The following is a 26,574-nucleotide window of genomic DNA, read 5'->3' on the forward strand; positions in this document are numbered from 1 at the left end:
CACAGCAAGCCAGGGCAGTTAGTTCCAGGCTTAAAGTAGCATTTTCTTTTTTAGGGCTTTTTAGCGACAAGTATTCCGGTGCCCCTGGCCCGCTTATTTTATCCTTCTACCAACAACAACTATCGAGAGCCATTATTAGTCTGGTTTTTTTTTTATTTGTGAGGCTGGAGGCTCGTGGGTAAATCGAATACTGTAGTAGTTAGTATGTAATACTAATACTACTAATAATAATAATAATAATATGTAGTATATCTAGTCGCAGCCACCCCCTCCCGAGAGAGGAAGCGGAGGTTCTAGACTGTTGCTGTTCCTTGGAGTTTGGTGCAAATCCTAGATCTTAGCGGGAATGGGCGGAGATCACACCGAGTAAGACCGATGCTGAAGATCATGCATGGCATGTGATGTGATGGGATGCAGGGTTTGTTTGTGAATGATTTTTTTTTCCTGCTGGGATTCTTCAAGAAGGAGGACAAATGCCGTAGTGTATCTATCTTGTGTTGTTTGGTTTTTGGATTTTGTTAGAGGTGTTCTGGTGCTGTAGGTAGGTCGAGTATTACTTATTGCGAAGTATTTTCGTTAACTAAATAATACTCTGTGCCAAATCCACCATGGTCATCACGTGTGTCTAAGAGACACACACAGGCCACCTAGGTGGCCGCTTCGCCTTGCCCATGAGAAAAGTCGCATTACTGTAGGGATGGCCTCGTTAACCGAAGGAGTGTGTGATCGAGTATTTAGATATCTCATAAAAAGCATCATGCAGACTCGAACTTACCGGCCGAGAGGATTTACTTAACCGGGATACCTGCAGAGTGATACGTAACTGTAGACAAAGAGCGATAATCTCAAAATCAGGACCGGGACACGAGGGAGTAAGTAAGTATATTATTCCCATACCATATGCAAGAGAACTCTCCCCCATCCTGACGGGGTAGAAACATAAGTAGGACGTAATGTAATCACTAATGGATCACTCCCACAGAGACTAACTATCCCCAGCGAATCATATGAAATGCACCAACCGATGCAACTGAGCGTTGCATATTCCCCTCTTGCTGTCATATTCACTGACAGATAACGCTGCTGACAGCTGCGCGTAAGTGGCGTAGTCTCCCAAAAGGCAATCAAGACCACCGATTATTATGGTGTGTGTGTATGTGTATATGTGTGTAAGTTTGTTGGAGCCGGAAATACTCTACATAGGTAGCAGGTGTCGATCCCTTCGAAACAAGCACTGGCATGCTCGTCTCTCTCTCCCTTTCATTGTTGTTTCACTGTACCTCTCTCTCTTTCTCTCGATTTCTTTCTCTCCGCATGTCTCCTCGTTGGAGAAAGGGGGTGTGACACGCAATCATCGAAAATAGGAACACATTGGGCGATGATTTCCCCATGATACTGTTTCGATCGCGCGTACGGGGTGTACGTTGTACCCCTAAAACAGCAAATGCTGTCTTAACATCGGAACCTCGGCGACATATGTCCAATGTCCGTCCCAGCCCTATGTCGGATTGCTCTGAATTCGGCCCTGTCGATGGAGCAACTGCCATGATGTGTCCTGGCGGTCAATCAGCTAGTCTGATCTGGTAACAACTCTGGACCGTGCTCGCGGCGTGAACCCGGCTTTGCATCGGTCGGTAGAACGATCCTTCCGATGTCCCCCCATTGACGGAGACTTAATTGTTCGATTATCGATGTATCGATGTATCAGTGCTCAAGTGGAGAGATGAATTGGTGTCTTGTTCGTAACATACAGTTACGTTCGTACTTTACATCGTCATCGATTGTGGCGCTACGTATTATAGAGTAGAAAATTAGGGGGGGGGAGCATATTCTTGACCCAACAACGACAACAATACAATAGTGACAACTAGAATTGCGAGGCTTAAAAATTTGGGTTGATACTGCAAGAGACATTTCTTAGCTCCCGCGCGGGAATGTCTTGGTTGGCTCACAGAAAGAGCTTTTGGCTTTGGTGATCGACCAGTAAATGGGCGACGAAATATTTACTTTTCGAATGCGGATGCGGAGCCGTCATCGGGCCGTCCATAGATATTGGGGGAGCGCGCCTGATGCGGATATATATGATGGAGCCTGGAGGTGAACGCGCAAAGCGATACCAACCTCTAGTCTAATCCACTAGTTGCAACGTCGCTGGCTGCTGGCACAGCAGTGAACTTGCCGCAGCAGTTCTGGACCAGTTGGGTCTGCAGCTCGACGCTTTTTGCCCTAGACATTTGCCGGTGACGAACAATTAGAGTAGTGACCAAAAATTGGGCAACCGACCGACAAGGGTCCGGCCTCTTCAGCCAAATTGTTCTCTCACAGGATCACCTTCCCTGTCGGCGGCAATTCAATCGGCCACCTAAGACATTTCTTGATAGCACCGTCTGCACCCGGAAATCTCATCAATGACCAGGCTTTCCGAAAAGACATGTATTCTCCTCGAAAAGTGTGGTCAACGGCGCGGTCGCCTGATGCTCTCTGCCTGTGGAAAGTTTTAAAAACAGATCTTTACAGTCTGCGACTCTGCGGTGGTGTTGTAACTTGAACAGTTCTGTCAGTTACCCGAAACGGATCTCAGCATTAGTGCCCTGGCCGGCGCTTCGTGGCCGAGAGTGAGAGGAAGAATCCATTGGTGATCGGCCTGTGCCACTCTATCACCCGTCGGCTGTGACAGGCGGGGTTATTTAGGAGAAGATATGGCGAAGATGAAGGTAGGTATCCATCTGGTCATGATTGAATGTTCCATCTAGAATCAGGTAGTAACTAGTAATAATACTGCTGGAAAAAAGTCCAGGGGCACATTAGGCGGTAGGCAGATCTGGCATAGCCAAACCCCACGAGCGGAGCAGAACCACAAGTTCCACAGAATCCCTTCGAGCATGTGGCGGAAAAGCGAATCAGGGCGACTTCCACGACTATATGCAAGAGCAAGAGAATTTTCATTATGTAGCGGGAGATTGATTGCGCTTTACCGCCAAAACTTGACTTGACTATCATCAATAGTAGCCATCATGCAAAGAAAACTCCACATCAAACGTAGATACGAGCATGAGGCATGTGCAAAATAATCAGCCAACGCCCCCATGCGGACCGATACGGACCAAACTCAATGCGAAAAAGAGATCCAAGAAATAATATCTGCATGTCCAAGGTTTCCTTTATGTGCCTTGGATGACAACGCGTCAAAATGAGCGGTTATTGTCTGCCCGACAATAAGAAAAAAAAAAAAGAAAAATATAGTAAAGGAAATGACAGAATTAGGTATCACAGAAGATAGGTATCACGCTAGAAAGGAGGTTCACGGAATGAGAGGCTATGCAAAGGCTGCTTTTTTCCTGTCACGAGTTCCAGCAAACGAGACGCTAAGGATCAAATGCCCACTGCCCATGGGGAAATTGAATGTAACCGAAGGCCAGGGCACGCTAGACGAATACGAAGATTCAGTTCGTTCGGATCACATCCGGAATCGGGAGGCGGAGCGGAACGCGGCCAAGTCGATAGATATGGATTCCGCAGAAGCATTATCATCAACTTCGATGGCTGTCGAGCCCGGCGCCGGTGGCTTGCCATTCTCCGCCGCTAGGGCAGTCACACCGGTGGGCTTGTCTTTTGCTGACTCGTGATTCGGATCCTCCTCTTCTTCCTCTTCTGTCTTATTCTGTTCCTGCAACCTCTTCTCCTCCTTCAAGCGTTCAACCTCGGCCGTGGCCATCTCCAACAAGATTTGGAACTTCTCCTGGACGCCCTGCAGTTCAGCGGAGCAGTCTCCGCAGCGAAGGAATTGGTGGGCACCTGACTCGCACATGCTCTGTGCCAGCTCCAGCTGCTTGTCGGCAAAATCAAAGGGGGATTCTTTCTTGGTGTTGCGCCTTGGGCCAACAGCAGCCGCGAGTTCGGATGCCGTCTGGGCTGCGTTGATCTGGCCGAAGGTGGTGGTCGACGGGTCACTCAATTTGGAAAACATACTCATAGCAAAGCCGCCCGGCCTGACCATCTGCGACATTTTGCCTCTGCGGATGTTATTCCTCGCGGAGCCGATATCCCGCACCACCTGTTCCATTTCCTTCTGTGCGTGGCCGTCGTAGTGGACGACGACCATATGGCGCGTCCGAATGATCGGAGGAGCATCGTCGCCCGATCGAACTGACGGCTCGTCATCTGTCCGTCTCTTTCGAGGGTTTGCGGCGGACGCGTCCTCGGGAGGATTCGTGTCATCGGGGCGAAGCGAGTGAAGTGAACTGTTCTTGCGCCGGCGCGGCTTGACATGCGTGAGTTTCTTGTACTCTGCGGAGAATTCGGCGTGTTTGGCGGCCGTATACGTCGCCAGGTCGGAGACTCGGGTGATCCATGACGGTAGGTTTTCACTAAGGTAGGCGAAGCTTTGCAGCGCATCCATCGAACGGGCGGCCATGGCTGGTGGCCGCGCTTAAGGTTTCGTTCGATAGCGGATGGGAAGGTTGCAAAGGAGATGTATCTCTTTACGTTCGTACGGTCGTAAAATCGTTAAATCCCACGGATTCCAGACCGATTTGCAGGCTATGGTGGAATTGCAGGCAGATCGCGAAGAGAGAGGGGAGAGAGTGAGTCGAAACCAAGTGATGGACGGCGGATCTCTACATAGCCTGGCACCACTCGAGCCGCGGCAAGAGAAAGGGAGGACAGCTCCAAAGGCGATCCGGGCCAACCACAGACAGTGAAGCAGTGGGATTGGACTTGTCTCCCTCGTCTTCTGTGCAGAGGATGGGAAGAATGGAAGAGGATAAATAATGCAGAAGGTAGAATCGGAACGTGGGATCAGATCGATGGGGAGAGAAGAAAGACGACGGGGGGGGAAGAAGAGAAAGATGTCGGTTGGTATGGGCAGCAGCAGGTACTTAGTCTACTTGGCCGGCCAGGCCGACAGAACCGTAGAGAGGGCAGAGAGAGGGGGGGAAGACGGCAGGGCGAGGTCGGCGGTAAGATTACCGTTTTTACCGTCACGGACGCTGCCCGCCGGGTGTAACAGGGGCTAACGTAACGTGGTAAGGTGGTACCGTAAGATGGTAATAATGTCTGTTACTGGAACTGTCTATCCCATTTAATTAATTCCTCGCTCGTCGATGACCAAGTAATCATCTTGTCGCTGTCTTTTCTCTGTCTCTCTTTGTCTGTTCGTCTGTCTGTTCGTCTGTCTGTCTCTCTGTCTATTCATATACCACGGTGGGAGGATAATATCGAGGCAGAATGTGAGCGACCACTCGAATTCTTTCTCGAGGTCCCGTAGAACAATACTAAACGCCTCCCCCCTGTCAGACTAACGCACAGCGCGTTCAACGACCAACGGTCCCAGTGTTAGTTACCTATCTCGAGACTGACCCTCTACGTGTGCTTGCTGCCCGGAATCGTACTTCTGATCCTGCAGCATCACTGCTTAACTACAACATCATGATTCCTGAAAGCGGCGGTGAGTGAGAGCCACAGAGCATGCAGTTTTGCCCCGTGCAGCATGCGCATATGCTGCGGTTGGACCGCAACGATCACAGTCATCCTCAAAACGAGAGAATCGGACATGGCGGCGCTCGGATCGTGCTGGGACTTCTCTCAAATCTCATCTGCAGAGATTATTATCTGGACGGAAAATCTGGTGGCCGGTGCCAGGCCCCGTGCCCCGCCAGGCAAGAGTCTCAAGAATAAGAACAATAGTCAGTTAGTAGATAATAATAATATCAAATAATGTCTACAGAGTAATGAAACTATTAACTCCATACACTGACAGTGTCCCTAGTTCTCTTTCATCTCAGCTTTAGAGTTATAAGAATCCATAGGGCTGTTGGGAGCAGGATTGAAAATCCGGCAGTTGAGTGAACCGGCAGAGGACGGACAATACCCGACTCGTTGAACCTCAAAGCTTCTGGAAAACGGTCTGGATATTATTTAGCTAAGCCATGGCGAGAACACATCCGAAGGGTCCCGTCAGGATGACAGTAGCCGATGCTGCTCCAACTTCCAACCCATTATTCTCTCTCCTCTTCGGACTTCCCCAGTCTGAGGACGAAGCTTGCGTGCGTACTCCATAACTACTTGCATCCACGAGAGTTAGTTATATAAAGCGACATGCCTCAGGAAACTCTAGTAGTTAATCGGCGACTTGGCGGGGACGCTCGGGGATTAAGGCTACTGCCAAAGACGGAAGGCGGTCTCCGCGGAAACGGGAAGAGGAGAAGGAAGCCGCGGTTAGTGCCAGTTTAGCGGCTGAGGGCTGCGGCAGTTTCCGCCCGGGCCTTTTTATTGCTATTATTCGTCCAGAATCAGGTCAGATTCAAAATAATAATAAATAAGAATAATAATGCGAAGAAGAAAAAGAGAACTGTCCGATGCCGATGCACGACACGGCCCGCAGTTTGACGCCAAATAGGGCTTTTGGCGACGGGCGAACGGAGTTATAGAGTTATATTATCATACTTATCATCAAATTCCACGATGTTACTGCAGTTCTCCGCATTCTACCGTACAGTCGTCCGTCAGCCGCCCGAGGGCTGTGCCACTGTGGCACCCACAGATGTCAATTCTGTAGTCGGTGGTCGATTCCACTCATCGACAGGAGAACAGTTCGTTCTCAGTCTTTGAGAGAAATAATAATAATGCATAGAGTACGGAGTATCTACCATACTCCAACTTCTCCAATTTCTCCAACTACTACTCCAGCGGATCATACCGCCCCCAACGCTGCTCGTTTCACCTGGACAGCGGAGACCGTCCCCATCAATCACGTGGCGCGGCTCCCGATCCGTGATCTGCGTCTTGACGATCAAAGGGCCACGGCACCACCGGACGGACGTGTTCTCCAGAAACCCCCATGGCCATCGTTGCTGCTGTCATCATTGACCCCTTTTGTATCGATGCATTATTATTATCTGCGGCTGGCAGTATCATGATCTCCCAGATAATACGCAACCCTCGAACCACTTGTTGCCTGCAATCGTCGTAGATGCGTAAGTATCAGGTGATCATGCTGCATCGTGGCTCCTTACTTTTTCACCGTCTATGATGTGCATTTGTGCCCACAAATATTATCAAATATGATTTACACAGGGTAGAGAAAACTAACTGCTTCTGGAAGCTTCAAAGTATCAATCACAGGCATCTCACATCATCAAGGCCAAGCTCAGTGACGGGTGAAGGCTGTCTTTACCGTACCTTTTCACTGCTTTCTTTCATCTCTCGCCTTGTTTCTTTCCTCATCATTGTACTCTCGAGCCCCCGTGTGCCTATGCTTGACGGCAGGAAGCACGTGGAGATGGCTCGGACAGACGTCCCATCATAGTTACTCTGCATTGATGTAAACTCATTGACATCGACCCGAATGCATATCTCGCAATTCCTGCAGATGTTTTATTTTTTTCCTTTCCATCTAAGCTCTTCCAGTCTGGGCATTACACAGCGATACTTCATATCTAATTGGAAGGTTCCATTGATGTCACAAGATATGAGATATATTCTGTCATTCCGCACATGATATGTTCATTGCCACTTGTGATACCCTATGAATAGCTTCAGGGAGACATTGATACTGTTTCGAATCTTCGAAGCAAGTGATTTGCTGTTCAATCAATAATTATACAGGACAAGTGAAACAATTGTGAAAACAGCTCGCAAAAGGACACCGCCATGCAAGAGAATCAGGAATTTGTGTCCGAGTACCGAACTTGCTGATGAACCCGCAAGAAGGACATATGCTGGGTATAATCAAACAGGGGAAGCAGACAGGACAAAACGAAACAGATTATGAGAACAACCCGCAGAAGAAGCCCGCCAAAGAATATCACGATGCAAGATAGTTGATGATTTGTGGCTGAGTGTCAGCCACGCGGTTTCCGCAAGAACATACTCTGGGTATCACAAAACAGGAGAAACAGACAGGACAAACCGAACACCGCAACATCACAAAAGCAAGAAAAGACAGAAACCGCTCACCTCCTCCCAACGCCAACATATGCAGAACTACTGCGGCCTGTCGTGCCCGTCTCAGGCCCGTACCACCGAGGTGCCGGACCCAAGAGGGCAACGACAGGCGCAGACAAGACAAACCAACAGAAAACTCAAGACCAGACAACAAAACAAAACAACGTACAAGCCCACCCTGGGCCATCTCACCGAAGCGGCAGGCCCAGGGGGCAAGCAAGAGGAAACCAAAAGACAACCCACAAAACAACCCACGAAACAAAAAGACCAGTCCAGACCCAATTCAAAACCTATCTTTCTCGCGAAGGACAACAAGACGCCCGACGAGTATCCTCTCACCAGTAGGACGAGGGGAACTTATCCACCCCTCGCCCACTGGTCCGCCCAGCCGTCAAGGTGGTCCTTGACGGCTTGGAACGCCTCCATCGCGGCCACCCACTTGGAGTTGGCATCCTCCACCAGAGCTTCGAACCTCCGGCTTTGGACGCGATGGTAGGCGATCATGGCGGACCCTTCCAGGTTGTCGAGTGGGAAGGGGATCGGATACCGTCGCTCGGGAGCTGCGGCGGGTGTGACGGTCTGAACCGTCGAGGCGGGCACGACAGGGTCGGCAAAAGCGACACTCTGCGTTGGCTTGCGTGCCCGCCTCGGACGCTTCACGGGAGGTTTGTTCTCCTCCCTGACCGTGGCGGTTGTCGCGCCAGCAGCGGCTGCAGCCTCTGAGTCGGCTTGAGGCTCTTCGGCCTCGCGCTTCCTCTTCGAACTGCCCCGAGTCTGTCTCTTGGCAGGGCCAGCTGCGGGCCCAGCGTCAAGAGAGGGCTTTGTCTCCGAAGAGACGGCACCACCCTCCTTCTGCTGGGCCTTTCGCGCCCTCTTTGCAGGTGGGGGAGCCTCGGCCTCCACGCCCACCACAGAGACGTCGTTGTTGTTGGCGTCCTTTTGCTTGTCAGCTGCGACGCCGACCTGGGACCCTGCATCCCGCTTCCGTTTCTTGGAAGGGGAGACGTTGCTCGCTGTGGAGGAAACATCAGAATATCAGCTGACTTGTTCATAGATAGGAGATAACTTTCTAATGCTAACGGAGAAAGACATCATTGACTTACCATCGTCGAGTACCAGACGATGCTTGCAACGTATCTTGGCTCTTTTGCAGGGACCACAGGCCGGGCCGAGCTTTTGACCCTCGGAGTCATTGGCTGCCGAGGAAAGGACGCCCTACATCAAACGACAGTCAGTCACTGAATCATGAAAAGAATGACAACGTCCAGAGACGAAAGAATGGATCGAGTACTTACTTTCTTGCCCTTCGCGGGCGCCGTTGGTTTTTCCGCGGGCTTCGGAGCCCCGTTGTTGGTGTCTCCCCCAGCGGCCTCCACCGGCTGGGGGTTGGGAACGGGGCCCGACGCGGCTTGACTCCCCCGCTTCTTGCGCGGGGGGTCGCTTCTCAGAAGCTTGAGCCTCCCTGAGAAACGCTCCCTATCGAAGTGCGTTGGGCACAGTTCGTAATGGTCCTTGTAGGGGCCATCCTCCAGGGGGGTGCCACAGATGCGGCAGACGACTTCGATTTCGTCGGCCATTGTTCTTCTGTGGCGAAGCAGAAGAGAAGAAGTATGAAAGTTGTCGAGAAGAAAGAAGGCCGTTGGAAAGCTAGTCCAACCGGCGCAGATGGTTGTGTCGAAAAGTGCAGACAAGACTCGAAAGGCCGTCAGCAACGAGATGTCAAAGTGGTGAGGTGAAGTAAGAAGTTGTTGAAAAGTGCAGAAAGAACTCAAATGGTCACCGACAAAAATTTATCAAAATGATAAGATAAGAAGTTGTCGAAGGAGTCTTGGAAGCAGCGAAGTGCAGACAGGGCTCGAGCCGTCAGCAACGAGATGTCAGGGTGGTAGGGTGAGAAGTTGTCGAAAGTCTTTCAGCAGAAAATGCACGAAAGAGTCGGAGGATCGCCAGCAGCGAGTTGTCAATGTGGTATGGTAAGAAGAAGTTGTTGAAAGGGTCTTTAGCAGCGGAGTGCACAAAAGATTCGGAGAGCCGTCAGAAGAGGTTTGTAAGTCACCAAAAGGTCAAGAAGAAGGATGAAAAGGAGTTAAGAAAAGGCCTGTCAGAACGAAGTGCACAAAGACTCGGAGGGCCACCAGAAGAGGCTTTGCTAATCCCCAAAGTTCAAGGGTGATGATGAGTTCTTAAGAAAGAGGAAGAAGCTCGACGTGAGGGTTGTCCAGAAATCTGAAGATCAGCGCGGTGTTGATGTCCGCACGAGAAGATGTTTCCTGAAGGATCGGAATATGATCTGGAGAAGTATGAAGAATGAAAGAGTGATGACCAGTTATGAAGAGGATGAAGAAGCTCCACGTGATGGTTGTCCAGGATTATGAAGATCAGCAAGATTCTGAAGATCAGCGCGGTGTTGATGTCAGCGCGAGAATATCTTTCCTGGAGGATCGAAATACGATCTAGAGAGGTATGAAGAATGATGAAGAATGATGACGAGTTATGAAGAGAATGAAGAAACTCGACGTGTGGTTGTCCAGAATTCTGAAGACGAGCGCGATGTTGATATTCCACGCGAGGTCTCACGAAACCCCTGAACGTTCAAAATATGATCTGGAGGAGTATGAAGAATGATGAAGAGTGATGACGAGTTATGAAGAGGATGAAGAGGATGAAGAGACTAGACTCGACGTGTGGTTGTCCAGAATTTTGAAACCAACGCGTTGTTGATGTCCACGCGAGGAGATCTCACGAAACCCCTGAACGTTCGAAATATGATCTGGAAAGGTACGAGATATGATGAAAAGTGACGACGAGTTATGAAGAGGATGAAGAGACTCGACGTGACGGTTATTCAGAGTTCTGAATACCAGCGTGATGTTGACGTTCACGAGAAGAAGAGGTGGAGAGAAGGAGAGGAAGAAAGTAGAGAAAGGTTGTGTGGGAGATGCTCTTTATACCCTAGGTGGGTGAAGCCAGAGCAACACAATTAAGCGAGTGTGTGTATACGGAGTGCTCCGGTCCATCTGTTGTTATGATATCGAGTTGTGTTCCTTGCAGGCGAATCCCAGGTGACAAAGGCTTTTTACATACCCTACAAGGGTCACCGACGTGGTAAAAAAAGAGATTCGGCCATTATTGCGGGGATCAGGAACCCAGGGTTTATAAAGATGGCAGAACTGGGAGTATATTGCTTTACTGCTGATATCTGCTTCTAGACTGCATGTCACAGGCTTTTTTAAGGCCACAACTCCGTCTCAACCCACCGTTTCCCTTGCTCACCGTAATCTCCAATAGAGTTCCACTGGAACCGTCTTGGTTTCTCGTAGTCATTGAGATCCAGTCGCTCGACTTCCTCTGGGCGAATGACAACGACACGGAAGTTCTTCCTGGCTGTGGGATCATGGAGGTCGTGGACTTTCTGACCCAACTTGATATTTGGATCGCTTGGGACTTCAGTAACAGGATGTCCTGGTGGTGGGTTTCTGAAAGAACCTGCCGGTTGCAAGTTAGCATAAAAAGGAACAAAGTTGTCCGTCTATATCGAGACAATTGGAGTGATATCAATGAATATGTCAATGGACAATGCCCGGTATGCAAGCCGCATAATAAAGCACATTCAAAGAACAATAAAGATCCATCCCATAAGACATAAAGAAAAACAAAATTCACTACTCACCTCTCATAACCGGAGTATGGTTCGCAAAATACGTAGTAATCTCTTTCTCCCAGCTCCATTCTCCTCCCACAGCCGTACCACCTGCATCTCTCAACCTCATCCCCTTCTTAATCTCCTCCCTCGCCTCCAATTCCCCTCCCTCTTCCGCTGAAGCTCCAATAACAAACGCCCTCCCTTTGATCCTCCATTGGTTCTTGGCCTCTTTCGCCCAAAAAACCGTCTCGACCACGCCCTCAGACCCCACCAGCTGACCCGTCTTCTCCATCCTGACATCGGTCGTGAACGTGAGCATATCACTTTCGAAAATCAACGGATTCAACTCATCCTCCTCTTTAAGCTGCTTCTCCGCCTCGGGGTGCAGTTCCGGCTGGCCCCAGAATGCGCGAAATCCAACATATCGCACGCGCGGCACCCATTGGCCTTGCGGAGCGCGCGATATGGTCGCGAGGGCCATTTCACGACTTGTCATCTTTGAGAGATGGTCCTGGAATAACTTTCGCCAAGGCGCGGCGGCCGCTGGACTTGCGGGAGATGCCATTGAGGAGATACTGCGAAATTGATTGATGTGGTGGTGATGATTGAAGATTCGAGATGCGAAGAAGGAAAGTGGCTGATGACGGAATAGCGTAGATACCATTCAACAGCGGGTGAGATATGAACGGATAGGATAGATTTTATCAATCGGTATCGTATCTACACGCCTTATATCCGATAAAGCTGACGTGCAAAGGGCTCCGGTAACTATGCCATGTACCTGCTGTTCGTTCGTTCGTTCGTTGACCCCGCGTAAGCAGTATGTAACCTACCTACTTAAATACGGAGAATGACACAGTCAAAAACTTCCCCAGGCTGACCACACAGAACGCTATTCAACCGATTCAAGTGTCGAATAAACACCAAGTAAAGGGTCGATCCTAATCATTCATCTACAAGGGCAAGAAAACAATACCTCTTCGAACGGACGTTCTGGCTGGCCGCTGTTGACGTCGTTTTTTTCTTGGCTCGCTTATCTTATCGTTGTCACAAGCCCCGCTAACTTACTTTACTCTTATTCCAACCCACCAGCTCAATCACCTGGTGCTTTCCATGTATAAGGGATGTTGCTTATTAGCGCAGATTTACCTTGTATGGGGGATTCAGTGGGATCATTTTATGTATACACGTAACAATGGTCTAAGTATACAACCGTTAAACTGACCAAAAATAGAAATATATATATAGAACCATATACATGAGAAAGCCTCTTCAAAGAATAAAACGCAGCACACGAAGCTGGAATACGAAGATTTGAAGATTTGAAGATTCAATGTTCAGAATTTGCGATTCTATCAGACCCCGAGATATATCCTGTATAACTCAATCCGGTCCGTGTGCAGAAATCAACATGGGTAACTAGCGGAAGGGGGAAAGCGAGATTGGGATAGACTGTCAGGGCCCTATGGCTGTTGTCAGCATATTGACATTGTTTGACGTCTGATCTTGATCGTTGTTAATATATATGGAAGATAATAAAGCACATTCTTTAATACCTGAATAGTGGTGTGTGACGTCTCCTTGATGTCGGCTGCTGCACGGATTTAGCAGGTTTGTCACGGCCTGGTCTAGGATGGACTCAGGTTGGAACTCGGACAGTCTTTGCGCTAGACCGAGGAAGACAGCTACAAGAGCCACAAGATCTCCTAGATCACACGACACAGCAGTTTATAAGTCAACTACTCATATTATTGATGTAGATGTCAGAGGCTTAGCCACTGGATGATTCCACAAGCAAAGAACAGCCCTCTCTTAGAATGCCATTTAAATATAAACATACTATGAAAACAAACTCCACAAACACCGAAACCAGCCTGTAGATCAGTACATGAGCTTTTGTATCGTACTTTTCGCAAAACCGGCAGCCCCTAAATAGAAGGCCTCCGGACCAGTATGCAAAGACCCCTGATTATGGACCCCCCATTCCTGTCCTCCCATACGACAGCTAACAGTGGACGCTAGAAGGTCACATCTGCATCTTGTCTTCATCTTCTTCATCAGCTCCCAGCGCGCCACCGGGTATCCGACCTTCGTTCAGCTCCTTCTCCAATCTCGTGATCTCCTGCAAGCTCTTGGCCTCACGGATCATCTTCTCGACGCGCTTCCTTTCTTTCTCCGTCAACTTCACGCGGATCGCCTTATCGCTCGGCGCACCTGGTGCCGCCGCAGAAACATCGAACGCGCGGGACTTGATGCCGATGATCTTGGATGCAAGAGACGTAGGCTCTTCATGGGTTCCGAACAGCTCAGCAGCTTTTGCGCGCTCAGCATCCTTGACCTTGTGATAGTCCAGGAAGCGGACGGAAGGAATGCGCCAGATGACGTAGTATCGGTAATGCTGCGCTGAATTAGCTACTAAGTCTTACGGTCTCAGCTGCCAACCTTCCTTACCTCTTTTCTCGTGACAGGATTCTCCAGTAGAACCAAATGCGTCAATCGTGTGAACTTCCCAAGCGGATCTAGGTCGGCCAGTTCGTTCATATTGTTCGACGTCAGGACAAGGTTCGTTAGATTCGGTATCGAAGAGGCCAAACTTGGGTGGATCTGGCTGACTCTGTTGCGCGCCAGCATCAGGCTGCGGAGTCGGGGAAAGAAAGGAAAGTTCGAAAGGGAGGAGATATCGTTATCCGTGAAGTCGATAGCATCTTGGTCCTATAGAAGACAAAACGTACATATAAGCACTCTTCCAAGTCTACTTTCTCAATAATTACACAGCAGACGGGTGCGCATTGGCCCGTTAAAATGCATGCTACCAGCGCAACGAGGCCTTGAAATGACGCGACGACAGAGTTGAGTTGCTATGACATACCTTTGCAACACCCAGATTCTCGATAGCCGGAATCTTATGCCCTATACGCCACAAACACACGAACCGATATCAATGGTGCTCTTTTTCCAAAGTGTAGTACCTGCCCTTTTCAGGTTTTGGTGTGTAACGCACCTCGGAGATCCAGCTCGCGCTCCTTGAGCGGGTTGATATAGGAGAGGGAGTTTTGGATAAGTTCGACGGTCAATCGCATGATGGTGGTATGAGGGATAAATACTGTTCTATCGCGATATCATGAGAGTAAGAATAAAAAGTCGATAATGTCCGGGCAAATGCAGAATCGAAAGCGCAGAAAGGTGTATGATGGAGGTGAAGCTCGTCTCGGCGGGCAAAAGATCGATCCGCGCAGCTTCCAAACCAAGAGACTGCGGAGGTCACGTGTGCACCAACCCTCTATTAAGACGTCAGTCTGTCCCGACTCCAGACCCTACAAAGATACAATGTCGCTTGGTAGATCTTTTGAGCTGTCCTGGTATGAATACGACAAAAGACTTTCCAGAGGGCTAGTTACTGCACCATAACCAGCGTGATAACTGATCTGAGATGCCTTTAGTGGCCCTCCCGGAACTGTATGATCAATTCAGGGACAGGAGTTTTGACTTTCTTGAATGAAAATAAATTGAAGGCTGCGGAAAAGTAATTACATCAGATACACATGAAGGTAGAACATCGAAGATATATATATTTGTAAATCAAATTATCGTCAACGAAGAGACATCAGCAGAGAACGTCTGATCCACAGACTACCGCGCAAGCAACAAGTTGGAAGCAGAATTCTGAAAATCATCGTACAGGACGTCTAACCAATCCATTACCTAGGATGAACCGAAACACCGATCTAAAGAACTCCGTAACGAAACCATATGCAGAATACCGTACCCTCCCCGGAAGCCAGCTAATCGTCAGCCACAGGCGTCATCAAGGGCGACTTATGATGAGATCTTATCGGACTGCCGGCTCTCGACCGTCGTCCGTTTGAAGTTGGGCCCAAGGCTATGGGTGTCAAGTGGTCTCGACTTTCCGTTCTGACAGCCAAACCGGTCCGATCCATGCGGTTCCCGCTTGAGCTTCCAATTCCCAACCCAACACTTCCACTAGAACTGTCGTCAAATCCGAATTTGAAGGTTGGGGTCTTTGTTGGAGACTTTGTGCCATTCCAACTGAATGCCCGCTTCGGCATGCGATAGGCCATCGAATCGGGATCGCTACTGCCGTCACCGGGATCTGAGGCTTCTCCCAGTTCAAAATCACGGCTGCCATCCTCGAGGACCCTTTCATACGATGCAGATCTTCGTCCAAGAAAGGGAATTTTGCCGCCAAAGATCCTTCGCTTCTTGTGAGGAGAGTGCGGGCCAAAGTGGAAGAAGTTGATGATTTTATGGTAGATGCGAGAGCGACGATTCCGACCGCAAGCAAAGAAGGCAGCCAGAATGACCAAAAAGACAAAGACTAAAACTCCCGGAATCCTCCTAGGAGATTCCCCGGCGAAAAGGGCCTCCTGCCAACGCCCCGACTCAGCCTCCGGAAGCAGCTCAACACTGGGATACTGGAAGTCACCCGGAATGCCTGGGACATTGCTACCAAAGCCCACTGGTAGAGCATCTTCCTCGTCTGGAGGCACTTGCGCAGAAGCATAGAGCACCATTTTCCCCAGCGTCCAGCTAACTTCGGTAGAGTCGATTTTGTGGACAGGCTGGAAGGGATCCAGGAAACCTTTCTCCTTGCCATGCTGGAGAACCTCTTTAGTTCCATTATGTCTTGAGCCCGCTGTATCTTCGAGCCCAACGCGTGGTATCCCAATGCCGCTGTGCAGCACATTGATGATCCAAGAAGCCTTGAAGCAGACCTCATATGCCATTTGCCGATCGACCTTCTTCCCCCACCGGTGCTCTGCGATGCCAACATCGAGGGAATCCCAGTCCTGCGAACAGAACTCTTGTACTCTTTGTTGGTACGTATTGAAATCGTACGCCTTATCCTTATAGCCCATCTCGAAGATCTCATGCGTCGTGTGCCAATATTCACTGATACCAACAAAGTGGTTCACGTCGAAGTCAATAGCTGGGACGTGTATACCGTGGAGCAAGCAAGGTTCATCCGGGCATGGCGCATCTTTGTCCAGCAAAGGGTATGTCTGTCGAAGACACTCATCGAATTTTCCCGTGCCTAGAAGATGGACGTCCGCGACAGAATCGGCAGAAAGCAATTGCCCATCAAGAGAGGTTCGCAGGCCAGCAGGAAGGCATGGATCTGGTAATTCCCTGCTTTCCTCCCCGCTTGCTTCTCGGAGGTGCTTGATGTACCGATTGCGAGCCTCGTGGACCCCATATTCTAGCCAGGAAGTGACAAACACTTTGTGCTCCTGAGGAGAACCATCCACGTTCCGCATTCTCAGCAACTTCAAGTCGTTGGCATGTTTCTCAGCCTCGGTGGCGTTGGGAGCAAAAGCAATCTGTGCTGAGGCACCACCCATATCCAAAAAGCCATAGGTGCTGTGTCCCTTGCCATGATCGTGCTTATCCGGGGCATCGAAGCTGCCCAAAAGGTAGTTTGTGGCGATCCAGCCATACAATCCTTCCGTTTCCCCCGAAATTACTTGGATGTGAAGATCGCAGTCGGGCAGCAAGAAGTCGGAATGCGAACGGGTGTAGGAACAAATTCGATCGAGCAGGAGCTGTCGTTCGACATTACCTAGTAACCGCATGCCAGCTGTGGCCAGAAGAAATATCGGTGTCTCCTTCACGGCATCCGCCGGCACAACCGCAAGCGCATGCTGCAGCAGCGATTCCAGGTGCTCCGGACCGACCTGGTCTATCTTGGTCGCAAAAGACGACACACCTAAACGGTGGATATCAGCAAGAGTGATGTCTCTCTTGTGTTGACGGTTCCAGTATCACCCACCAGGATGGATCTTCTTCGTCCATTCCTCCTTTGTCTTGATTTCCGGTAGCGACTTCAATCGCTCCGGATCCGCCTCCTTGCGCGCCTTATTATTATCTAACCATCGATAAACATGTACTCGAGTCCCCTGCACATGGTAATTAGAAGCCGTCGACTGCAAAGACAATCTCCAGAGTATACTCACAGACGAGCCCGCGTCCAGGATAACTCCATATCGCCCTGTAGCGCCATCTCATCAGCACTTGACTCGTGGCTCGGAATAAGACTGCTGCGAGTTACTTACATTTGCCCATTTGGAACGGAATCCGTTATGAGAGCATGGCCCGATAGAACGACAGGGGATCAGCGAATGTATGGCGAGGCGTCGCAACTGATGACGGCCAGCCTGGTGAGATTGTGTGTCTGTCTGGTAGAGGATTCAAACGCAGTCAAGCAGCACCACGGCAGAACGACCGAAACGAATGGCGGGGATCAATAATAAAGCGATGGACGAGCGAGAGACCGGAAAGACGCAGATATGATAAGAGACAAACGTTCATCGGGGGGACGCGACAGCTCGGAGGGAAAAGGTTACAACGGGCGGCGATCCTTGGCGGGAGGCTTTCCGCACCAGGAAGGACGCAGGCGGATCATCGTCCTTGATCGGCTTCACTTCACGTGGCGAATCTTCGAGCACTGCCGCAGTCCGATGTTTTCGTCCAGACTATAATAATTATAATAATTAATTATAATTATTCGTCCCAGCCTCTTGCAACGAAAAGGGCAGTCAGCAGATGATGACGACGCTTCTGTCGCCGGAACGGTCGCATTTGATGGCCACGGTTTCTCGAACTCTATGGATGCCATCGATTATTCTCCCTGTCGCAGAAACATGCAAGGGCCACGTCCAGAGAATGTCAACGATGAAGTGACACTTGAGAACCCTGGCGACGCAGTACTCCGTACCATACATAATCATTGTTGCAGATCGACTTCAATCCTGGATCGTCATACCATCCGTCCATCCTCCTCCGCATGGGAAATTGCCCTAACTGCCATTCTGAGTTTCTGGAAACACTATTTGCTATGGTATTGGATTCTACCATAATTAACTAACACTTAGCTTATCTGACTCGACGGAACTACGCATCCAGGTCTTGATGCCATTGTGAGAGGCGATGCGGGGTGTCCCCCATGACGTGGGCACCCCCCGGTGTATTAAGGCACGGCGTTTCAGGTAATAGACAGTCTAAAGGAGTATGGGGACTCCTAGATTATTGATCTGAAGCCCTTCCCTGCAGTTCCGGCGATCATATGAGGCCACGAGTCTGTCATGCTGGCCAGTCCCGACTGGGCCAAGAGAAAATCACTGCTCTATTTATAAATTGACCGACTCTAAGCGACAAAAATAAACATCCATACACAGTAATCGCATTACTTCCCGCTCTCTTCAGCACTGGAAGCGGGTTGCTTCTCAGGAGCAGGTGAAACCGGCTCTGCCTTGGCTGGTAAAGACAAAAAACCGGGGGTAGTTTCAAACATAGTCCAGTCGCCAATCTGCTCATCAATGAATTGAGCTCGGTCGAGGCCAATCATCTCCTGCTCCTCATTGACGCGGAGGTTCATGCCGGGAATGTACTTCAGGATGTACAGAAGGATACAGGTAACGACAAAAGAATATGCCGAGATAGCAGTGACCTCGGCGAGCTGCTTTCCCACCTGCACGCCGTTGCCATTAATGCCGCCGGTTTCCATCGTGCTCCCATCCAGAGCGGACATAGACTCGGAAGCGAAGATACCCGTGAGAAAAGCTCCAACCATACCACCGATGCCATGGAGCTTGAAGACTTCCATGCCCTCATCAATGTGTAGCCAGTCATTGACATTCTGCAGGGATGAGCAGACGATAGCAGTGATGAAACCGATGCAGGCTGCCAGCCACAGGGAGACGAACCCAGCAGCCGGTGTGATTCCAACAAGGCCGGCAATGGCACCCTCGCACGCGCCTACTACCGAGAATTTGCCTTTGTGCTTGATGAAGTCCACCAGCACCCATCCCAAGACACCGGTACATGCCGCAGTGTTGGTGTTGAATACAGCCAACATGGCTCGCATGGACGCGTTCAACGCAGAACCACCCTGACTCCCTGTTAGAACGGCACCACAAAAAGAAGGACTCGGATACATACGTTGAACCCAAACCAGCCGAACCAGATAAATGCGGTTCCAATGAAGACCAAAGTGGTATTGTGAGGCTTGCCATGAGAGGCTTCCCCATGGTGCAGACGCTTTCCAAGGACCCAGGCATAGGCGAGAGCAGACCACCCAGAAGCGATGTGGACGGGGCCGCCTCCGGCAAAATCAAGAGCTGGCAGATTATATAGCCATCCGTTGCTATTCCATGTCCAGCAGGCGATAGGGCAATAGACGATGGTGGCCCAGAAGAAGCTGAAAACCAGAGAAGGGAGGATATTTCCTCTCTCAAACGCTCCACCAACCACGATTATAACCTGGAGAGATCAGTCTATGATCTTTGGGGGTAAGCTAGGGGTCGGCTCACCGTGCAGGCACAGAAGAGAAGCTGGTACAGACAGAAGACAATCTCCGGCAGTACAGCAGATCCCGGGGATGGTGCTACAAGGACGTTCATCAAACCGAAGTTCTTGAGATCCCCAATGAACGGACCAGCCGTCCGGGAATACGCCAAGGAATAACCCCAAAACATCCACTGAAAAGTCGTGCTACCAACACCTCAGTTCATGGTTCTTGTTCGGTAACCGGTCTGACGACTTACACTGCAAGGAGCATTATTGACTGGAACAACAATGCCAGGGCCGATTTCCGCCGGGCCAGACCGCTGTAGAGCAGTCCAATCCCGGGGATAATCAGCCAAACAACGAAGCCGCATAATATGATGTATACATAATTCCACTCAAATCCTTCATATTGAGCGTTGACGTTCACCTTCAGCGGATTACCCCCGCTGGGCTCAGACGCATTGTACACGGGCTATTCCAGTCAGACAACAATCATTAGTTAAAATCCTTGAACCAGAGAAGTGACAATTGCACATACAGCGTCCGCCATTGGTTTTACTGCCAACAAGCACCAACCTCCACTATTGCCGAGCACTGCTGACTTGAACAGGCAAAGGATGGCTACGTCTGCGAGCTAAAGTCCTCATTCAGTTTTTGACGGACACGCAATGGCCCGCGGGACCGCACCCTATATATTATTCTTGCTATCCGTTATCCTCTATCAGCCCCATAGTGGCGGATCGTACATCAGCCTTCATTAAGACACCATCCAGAGCGGGCGTCCGCTCCACTCGCCGCTTGCTCCTTCCGGCTGGCAAACGCGAAGAGCCCTTATCTCTCTGACGCCTGGCTCACACTCGTTTCCCATACGCTGAACCAAGGCCAAGGATCTTAGCAGAGAAGTGGGAGCGGACATTTACGGAGGGGAGAAATCAAATAAATAATTCATGTGACTCCGCTGGCGCATTTCCTTTATCAATATCATATCACAACAAGCTGCGCCGCAGTCGTCACGACGAGGCCTAATGCTGGAAGTTCCTGCGCGTCCGGATTAAGCAACCATATCTGGTTTAGACTCATCTCGCCTACTGACACTTTATCAGAAGGACGATCGGGATGTATTGGCTTAATAAGGGGCCTTGATTGGCGGTAGATAACAAACTCTTGGCATCATTTCGTATGTCAGTCAACTTACACATCTAACTTACCTAACTGACCAGCGGGATAGTTAACAATAATATTAGAATTACACCCCAGTACATGTATGCATACATACATACTAAACTTCACTTCTTTCACTTGTAAGCGTGATTGACAGAATCTACGGGTTAGATCCTTTCCGTCTCTGATCTCGGTCGGGAAGTGTTTCATCTGAATAATGGTAACTAGTATGCACATGGAGACCTCCTGGACTTCCTTGCTTTATCGGCAAGCAACTACAAGAACAGCACGAAGGCACAGAGAAATTTCCGCATCAAAGCCTTGATGTTGAAACAGTACCTGCAGAAAGGGCGTCGGTTGAATCTGCCGCTAATCCACCTCGAAGAGCAGATATCCTCAAACCCACCATAATGTAAATGCCGATGTGAGGTCGATTCTACGAGATTACTTTTTGAAAGTCTGTGCAAATGCTTTTTGCAGAGGTCGACAGTGTATTCAAAGACCGGTCTTTCGTATCCTACCATAATAATCATACCGGAGATGCAACGTGATAAACGCTGTAATATGATGAAAGGAGATTCGCATTGTCTCCTTGTCTCAAGGTATATATTTAGTCTTGGAAAACTGGAATAAACCATAAACATAAAAACAAGACGAATCCGCCTTGTCTCCACGTATAACAATGGGTATTCGCCGATGAAAAGAATATCGATAGGGTTCATGGTGTGTCACGTATATATGTATATGGATATGGATGATTCAACTGTACAGGGATCGTATCGTAGACAATAACACACGTAGGTGTCAGGAAGCTCGAATCTAAAGTTTCGATACAGTCTCAATAGCCTTTCTACGGACTTTCGGCGATGAGACGCCCACGTCAGCAGTCGCGTCAATCGGCTGGGGCACAGAGGCGGTTTGGTATAGTCGACTACCGACGGTTTCAGACATGTTGAGGACGCGTGATGACACGGTAGCGCCATCTCGACGATTTTTGCTTTTGGGTCGTGTCAGCAATTGCTTTTCTGTCTCAAAGGGCCATGGAAAGTTGGAAGAGAACCGGACGCAGTTTATAAATAAAACTTACCCTTCTCTCCTCGATTGCGCAATAAGCTCCGTGAAGTCCCAAAGACGCCCACGGGCAAGCAGCTTGCCGGTGTTTGGATCTCGCTCAGGCGTCCACTCGGGTGCCAATTTCATAGTGACCTGTGAGCGGAGCTCCTTGTTCTTAGCAACTAGAATAATTCCCTCTTCTTCGAACCGTTGATAGGAATTCTTCAGGGTCTCCTTGTTGACTGCTTCGAAATAGGAGAGGTCGCCTTGATGGTACAGAGTCTTGCCTAACTGCAAATGAACGCGCATCAGACACAGGCACCTTGAAATGATCGCTACTGGATGGGGATTACCAATTGAGCGCTGTCTTGCACTTTCTTCATATCAAGCCACACGTCCGTCGGCTTGTCCAAAGGTGGAGTAAGACCCATCAATGACACTGCGCCTAGCCATGCCGCTTCGATGAAGGGCCAAATCAAGAAGCAATAGAAATCGTAATTTTCTCTTCCGCATTGACGTTCTGCGTCGCTGAGTTCGATGAAAGTTGGCGCGCCGGAAGCGTCCCGTGTGACCTTGATCACATCGTCCTTTTCTAGACCGCGAAGCGTATTCTCCAAGTTCGTCGTCAGACCATCGGGAGGGAAGATGAACTCGCCGCGGAAAAGCTGGGGATTGTCAATTCAATGAACTGGTAACGTAAGAAATGGGAACGTACCTGAGACAGGAAAGAAGCCTGTTTTCGCAGAGCATCGTATGTGATGCGCTGGTTCAGCGGACCTCCGCCCTGCTTAACCCTTGTATACATTGCTGCCGACACCAAGGCTTCCGTGATAAAGAGGTGGATCGTCATATTGCGGTAGAAAGAGAGCTGGAATCGATCCACGGCATAATACGTTGGCTCGGCAAGCCCGCTCACCTGGCCAACTAGCTTCGGTCCCATGACTTCGAGTGCGCGATCGACGACTTGCTCTGTAGGTGCTCTGTAAAAATGCGCTACTCTTCCACCTTTTGCTCGAACTCGTTCGCTAAGCCATTCCAGTCGCCGGATAAGCTCAGCTTTTCCGACACCACGACCGCGAAGAGTTAGGAGAACAGTTCCAACAAGAGCAGTCGGCATGATGACGGAGACATCGTTGATCTCAGAGAGAACTCTGTAACCTAGTGTCCGGAGTATCCTGCCTCTTTCGTCGGGAGTCAAGCGTGCACTGAGGTTCTCTGAAGGGGAGAGAGATAGTCGTGTGATCTGTTGCCCGAGGAACTCTTTCAAGCTCCACGGTTCGTGGAATCGGACATCCACGCGACCAAGCTTAAGAGAAAGAACAGACGACGAAGAAATCAAATCGGCAAGACTCTCTTTTCGCTTTGGTTGACCAAGTAGCTCGCTGATATAAGACCTGAGACATAATTAGTGATACTGGCAGAGAGATAGATAAAGATGATGGTGGCATACTCGGTCTCGACAACCTTGTCGTACTGCGTACTGACGGGACATATAATGGTATCTGCAACTCGCCCGGACAGAACGCTGTCAACAATGAAGCTGAGAATTCCAAACTTCGGAGGCAGGAGCTTCCCAGTCCTCGATCTTCCTCCTTCAATGAAACATTCAAAATTAAACCCCTGCTGCAGGAGAACGTCTATATATGTCTGTACAACTGTATGATACAGCGGATCATTTCCAAAACTTCGTCGAATCCACATTGCACCTAGGCCCTGTCAATAAACCATGTGAAAGAGTGGATATAGGATATCTCATACCTGCATGCTGCAGGAAAGGTCCTAGTAAAGGAATATTGAGATTATCTCCCGCAACGACCACGGGAAGGCCGATACCAAGACGATAGGAGATAAGTTGTAGTGAGACGTAGTCCACATGGGACTTGTGGCAGGGAAGGAATACAATAGACTGCTTTTTCTTGGCGGCCTCCGCAGCGACACTTCTGAGCCTGAGGACTTCCTCACTAGAGACATGAATCCCTACGCATGAGAGTTACTAATCTAGCGCCTGAGTCGGCTCGTCTCAGAGGCTAGCTTACCTTGGTGATATGCGCGAGTAAGCAACTGCGTGCAGAGATAGTACGCCGATCTAATAAACCTCTTGCTCTCCATCTTGCAAATCATATTGTCCAGCATCGTGTCGACCACTTCATTCAGATTGCCTTCGATCTCATTCTTTCTTTTCAGTTTAGCCTTTTCAAAGGTTTCTATCTTGGCGTTGAGAAGACCTTCTCGAGCTTCCACTTCCAAACGCGCCTCAGCCAGCTCCTTTATTTTGTTCCGTAGCAGCGGGTTCGCCAGAATGAGGCTCTTCATCCTGTCGGTAAACCCGGAATAGAAAATAGGTTGACCGATCACATCGTCGTAGGCGCGCCATCCCGAACCCGACACGAACAGACTCACTTCGCGCAAAAAGTCGAAGGGGTTCTCGCGGAATCGTCCCATCCGGTGGACAAGGTTGCGCTCCGTGATGCCATGATCCTGAGGTTCTGGGCCACCCGTGAAGCCGGAGGGGTGGAGAATCACTTGGTCTCCGACGATCTCTAGATCTGGGGCTGAATGAGCAGCATCGGCTGCCGCCTTGGTGGATGGCATTTCGATGCAGCAGTGCTCTCTAGCAATGCGGAGTTCGGAGACGAGGGGGTAAATGTATGTACAGTACAATGATGGTCAACTTATGCCATTGACGCTAGAAATGCGCAGAGACCAAAAGCATCGCGGGAACGTACTCCTCACAGGACGTCTTCGAAAGGAGTTCAAGACAGGAAAGAAAAGACCGACAATTAATAATTGCCAACAGACGTCGATCATCTTCAGAGTCCCCGGATTCTTCCCCAGACGCCTCGGATGGCCATCACGTGTCGGCAGTTGTGACGGAGCGCTAGTCCAGATGGGGAATGCGCAAGAAGGATGAGCTCAACGCAGCAGACATCATCACGGTGGATACGGAGAACAACTAGATCTCTTCTCGAGTCCCCAATTGCACAAAATGATGGTGCCTGTGTGCTTGTCCATCATCTTCGCTGGGGGTCCTTTCACTCGTCTGCACTCACAACGGACAAGTCCTTAGGTGGACGTTTCACCATTCCCTGTCAGTTACTGATACCGAGAAAAAAAAATGATGTTTCAGTGGCTGAGAGGCTTCTCTGGTAAGACATCAAATTTGTCTCAAGACTTCGTTTCCAGGATTTCTAACTGAATTGGCAGCGGTCGCTTCTTTCCCTGCAAGGATGACAGCCGGGTCGCAGATTCGCCAAATGCATTCCTTCCAGGTATTCCGTGATGTCCCTCCTCTCCGCCAATTCCGACGACAGAAATTGCTCGAGAACAGGACCGTTGGCCTCGTTCCCACCATGGGCGCTCTTCACGACGGACATATCTCTCTGATTCGTCAAGCAGCGCAAGACAACACCGATGTGGTTGTCAGCATATACGTGAACCCAACGCAATTTGGTGTCAACGAGGACCTGTCGAGCTATCCGCGAACGTGGGATTCGGATGTACAGAAACTGGAGGAGCTGAACAAGGAGCTTGCTGCCGCTGGGGGCGCAGCGTCAGGCCGTATCACGGCGGTCCTGGCTCCAACGTCCAAGGTCATGTACCCCACCTTGCCGCCTAGCTCAGAACCGGACGGCCATGGCTCCTTTGTTACGATCACCCCTTTGGCGACGAAGCTCGAAGGAGCATCCCGCCCGGTCTTCTTCAGAGGCGTCGCTACAGTTTGTACTAAACTCTTCAACATTGTCACCCCCGACCGCGTGTACTTCGGACAAAAAGACATTCAACAATGCGTCATCATCAAGCGCATGGTGAAGGACTTCCATATTGGCACAGAAGTCAAGATCCAACCGACAGTACGCGAGTCGGATGGCTTGGCCATGAGTTCCAGAAACGTCTACTTGGGAGCGCGCAGACGTGCTGTTGGGCTGGTCCTTTACAGAGCATTGAAAGCCGCCGAAGAGGCGTTCAAATCCGGCAAGGTCACTCGCAGTGAGATACTGGGTGCTGCCAACCGTGTGACGCAAGACGTATTAGCTGAGCAGCAGGCTCTGCCGCCGTCTGAACGGGCATTGTATGAAGTTGACTATATATCTCTAGCGGACCCCGAGTCTCTAGACGAGCTCGATGTGGTTGATCCGTCTGACGGTGCCATCCTGAGTGGCGCCGTCAAAATGCTTCCCATCGAGGCCCCGAAGTCCGGAGAGGACTGCGGATTGGGTTCGGGTGCTGTTCCCGTGAGGCTGATTGATAACCTCATCTTGAGCCTTTCGACTTGATTTTGATGTGTACTTCCAGATACCCACCGCGCATCTCTATTTTGCATTATCCTCATGATTCGAGGCGGTATACACTCAAAAAGGGATTTTCTGTACCAATAGATCGTGCGTCATTGACTAGGTGTCACAGCGCAAATAAAAGCGGTTAACAACGTTATCACAACATGGTAGATTCGAGAAATAATAGAGAGACAT

The 26,574-nt window shown here is 49.9% G+C and overlaps 8 protein-coding genes across 8 annotated transcripts; 1 reads left to right on the plus strand and 7 right to left on the minus strand.

Annotated features, from left to right (window-relative positions):
- Nucleotides 1–3,229: 3,229 nt before the first annotated feature.
- Nucleotides 3,230–4,592, minus strand: C8Q69DRAFT_152802 (hypothetical protein). The gene has a single exon (XM_028625570.1). It carries the CDS (start codon nucleotides 4,412–4,414, stop codon nucleotides 3,458–3,460), a length of 957 nt encoding a protein of 318 aa, XP_028487536.1. The 5' UTR covers nucleotides 4,415–4,592; the 3' UTR covers nucleotides 3,230–3,457.
- Nucleotides 4,593–8,301: 3,709 nt separating this feature from the next.
- On the minus strand, nucleotides 8,302–9,521 carry C8Q69DRAFT_504548 (hypothetical protein; the record flags this gene model as incomplete). The annotated part of the gene is made up of 3 exons (XM_028632603.1): nucleotides 8,302–8,957; nucleotides 9,048–9,159; nucleotides 9,240–9,521. The coding sequence occupies 3 exons, from the start codon at nucleotides 9,519–9,521 to the stop codon at nucleotides 8,302–8,304; spliced, it is 1,050 nt and encodes a 349-aa protein (XP_028487537.1).
- A 1,652-nt stretch (nucleotides 9,522–11,173) lies between these two features.
- Nucleotides 11,174–12,152, minus strand: C8Q69DRAFT_398410 (pyridoxamine 5'-phosphate oxidase-domain-containing protein; the record flags this gene model as incomplete). The annotated part of the gene is made up of 2 exons (XM_028627807.1): nucleotides 11,174–11,430; nucleotides 11,615–12,152. The coding sequence occupies 2 exons, from the start codon at nucleotides 12,150–12,152 to the stop codon at nucleotides 11,174–11,176; spliced, it is 795 nt and encodes a 264-aa protein (XP_028487538.1).
- Nucleotides 12,153–13,164: 1,012 nt separating this feature from the next.
- Nucleotides 13,165–15,097, minus strand: C8Q69DRAFT_457089 (small nuclear ribonucleo protein U2, A). Its single transcript, XM_028629876.1, has 4 exons — nucleotides 14,589–15,097; nucleotides 14,457–14,497; nucleotides 14,039–14,299; nucleotides 13,165–13,985 (listed from the first exon to the last, which is right to left on the minus strand). Exons 1-4 carry the CDS (start codon nucleotides 14,665–14,667, stop codon nucleotides 13,614–13,616), a joined length of 753 nt encoding a protein of 250 aa, XP_028487539.1. The 5' UTR covers nucleotides 14,668–15,097; the 3' UTR covers nucleotides 13,165–13,613.
- On the minus strand, nucleotides 15,019–17,904 carry C8Q69DRAFT_152919 (nucleoside phosphatase family-domain-containing protein). The gene is made up of 4 exons (XM_028625571.1): nucleotides 17,659–17,904; nucleotides 17,560–17,594; nucleotides 17,376–17,502; nucleotides 15,019–17,312 (listed from the first exon to the last, which is right to left on the minus strand). The coding sequence occupies exons 1-4, from the start codon at nucleotides 17,666–17,668 to the stop codon at nucleotides 15,370–15,372; spliced, it is 2,115 nt and encodes a 704-aa protein (XP_028487540.1). The 5' UTR covers nucleotides 17,669–17,904; the 3' UTR covers nucleotides 15,019–15,369.
- An 884-nt stretch (nucleotides 17,905–18,788) lies between these two features.
- On the minus strand, nucleotides 18,789–20,441 carry C8Q69DRAFT_442074 (ammonium transporter MepA; the record flags this gene model as incomplete). Its single annotated transcript, XM_028628807.1, has 5 exons — nucleotides 18,789–19,493; nucleotides 19,544–19,864; nucleotides 19,915–20,095; nucleotides 20,149–20,363; nucleotides 20,430–20,441. 5 exons carry the CDS (start codon nucleotides 20,439–20,441, stop codon nucleotides 18,789–18,791), a joined length of 1,434 nt encoding a protein of 477 aa, XP_028487541.1.
- Nucleotides 20,442–21,871: 1,430 nt separating this feature from the next.
- Nucleotides 21,872–24,697, minus strand: C8Q69DRAFT_442075 (putative acyltransferase; the record flags this gene model as incomplete). The annotated part of the gene is made up of 7 exons (XM_028628808.1): nucleotides 21,872–22,049; nucleotides 22,140–22,396; nucleotides 22,459–22,770; nucleotides 22,821–23,499; nucleotides 23,556–23,811; nucleotides 23,864–24,082; nucleotides 24,142–24,697. The coding sequence occupies 7 exons, from the start codon at nucleotides 24,695–24,697 to the stop codon at nucleotides 21,872–21,874; spliced, it is 2,457 nt and encodes an 818-aa protein (XP_028487542.1).
- Nucleotides 24,698–25,031: 334 nt separating this feature from the next.
- C8Q69DRAFT_413764 (panthothenate synthetase) lies at nucleotides 25,032–26,572 on the plus strand. The gene is made up of 2 exons (XM_028628325.1): nucleotides 25,032–25,251; nucleotides 25,310–26,572. The coding sequence occupies exons 1-2, from the start codon at nucleotides 25,221–25,223 to the stop codon at nucleotides 26,377–26,379; spliced, it is 1,101 nt and encodes a 366-aa protein (XP_028487543.1). The 5' UTR covers nucleotides 25,032–25,220; the 3' UTR covers nucleotides 26,380–26,572.
- Nucleotides 26,573–26,574: the final 2 nt, after the last annotated feature.

Source organism: Paecilomyces variotii (genome assembly GCF_004022145.1).
Source record: "Paecilomyces variotii strain CBS 101075 chromosome Unknown C8Q69scaffold_2, whole genome shotgun sequence".
Lineage (NCBI taxonomy): Eukaryota > Fungi > Ascomycota > Eurotiomycetes > Eurotiales > Thermoascaceae > Paecilomyces > Paecilomyces variotii.

Excerpts from the sequence above, each read along its gene's own strand:
- C8Q69DRAFT_413764 (XM_028628325.1), top strand. The coding sequence starts at position 25,221 with ATGATGTTTCAGTGGCTGAGAGGCTTCTCTG. Across the intron at positions 25,252-25,309 it reads GTGGCTGAGAGGCTTCTCTG|CGGTCGCTTCTTTCCCTGCA; the intron begins GTAAGACATCAA and ends CTGAATTGGCAG.
- C8Q69DRAFT_152919 (XM_028625571.1), bottom strand. Across the intron at positions 17,503-17,559 it reads TCCTGGACGCGGGCTCGTCT|GGGACTCGAGTACATGTTTA; the intron begins GTGAGTATACTC and ends TACCATGTGCAG. Across the intron at positions 17,313-17,375 it reads GACGAAGAAGATCCATCCTG|GTGTGTCGTCTTTTGCGACC; the intron begins GTGGGTGATACT and ends TCCACCGTTTAG.
- C8Q69DRAFT_457089 (XM_028629876.1), bottom strand. The coding sequence starts at position 14,667 with ATGCGATTGACCGTCGAACTTATCCAAAACTCCCTCTCCTATATCAAC. Across the intron at positions 14,498-14,588 it reads GCGCGAGCTGGATCTCCGAG|GGCATAAGATTCCGGCTATC; the intron begins GTGCGTTACACA and ends TGTGGCGTATAG. Across the intron at positions 13,986-14,038 it reads ATCCTGTCACGAGAAAAGAG|CATTACCGATACTACGTCAT; the intron begins GTAAGGAAGGTT and ends AATTCAGCGCAG.
- C8Q69DRAFT_152802 (XM_028625570.1), bottom strand. The coding sequence starts at position 4,414 with ATGGCCGCCCGTTCGATGGATGCGCTGCAAAGCTTCGCCTACCTTAGT.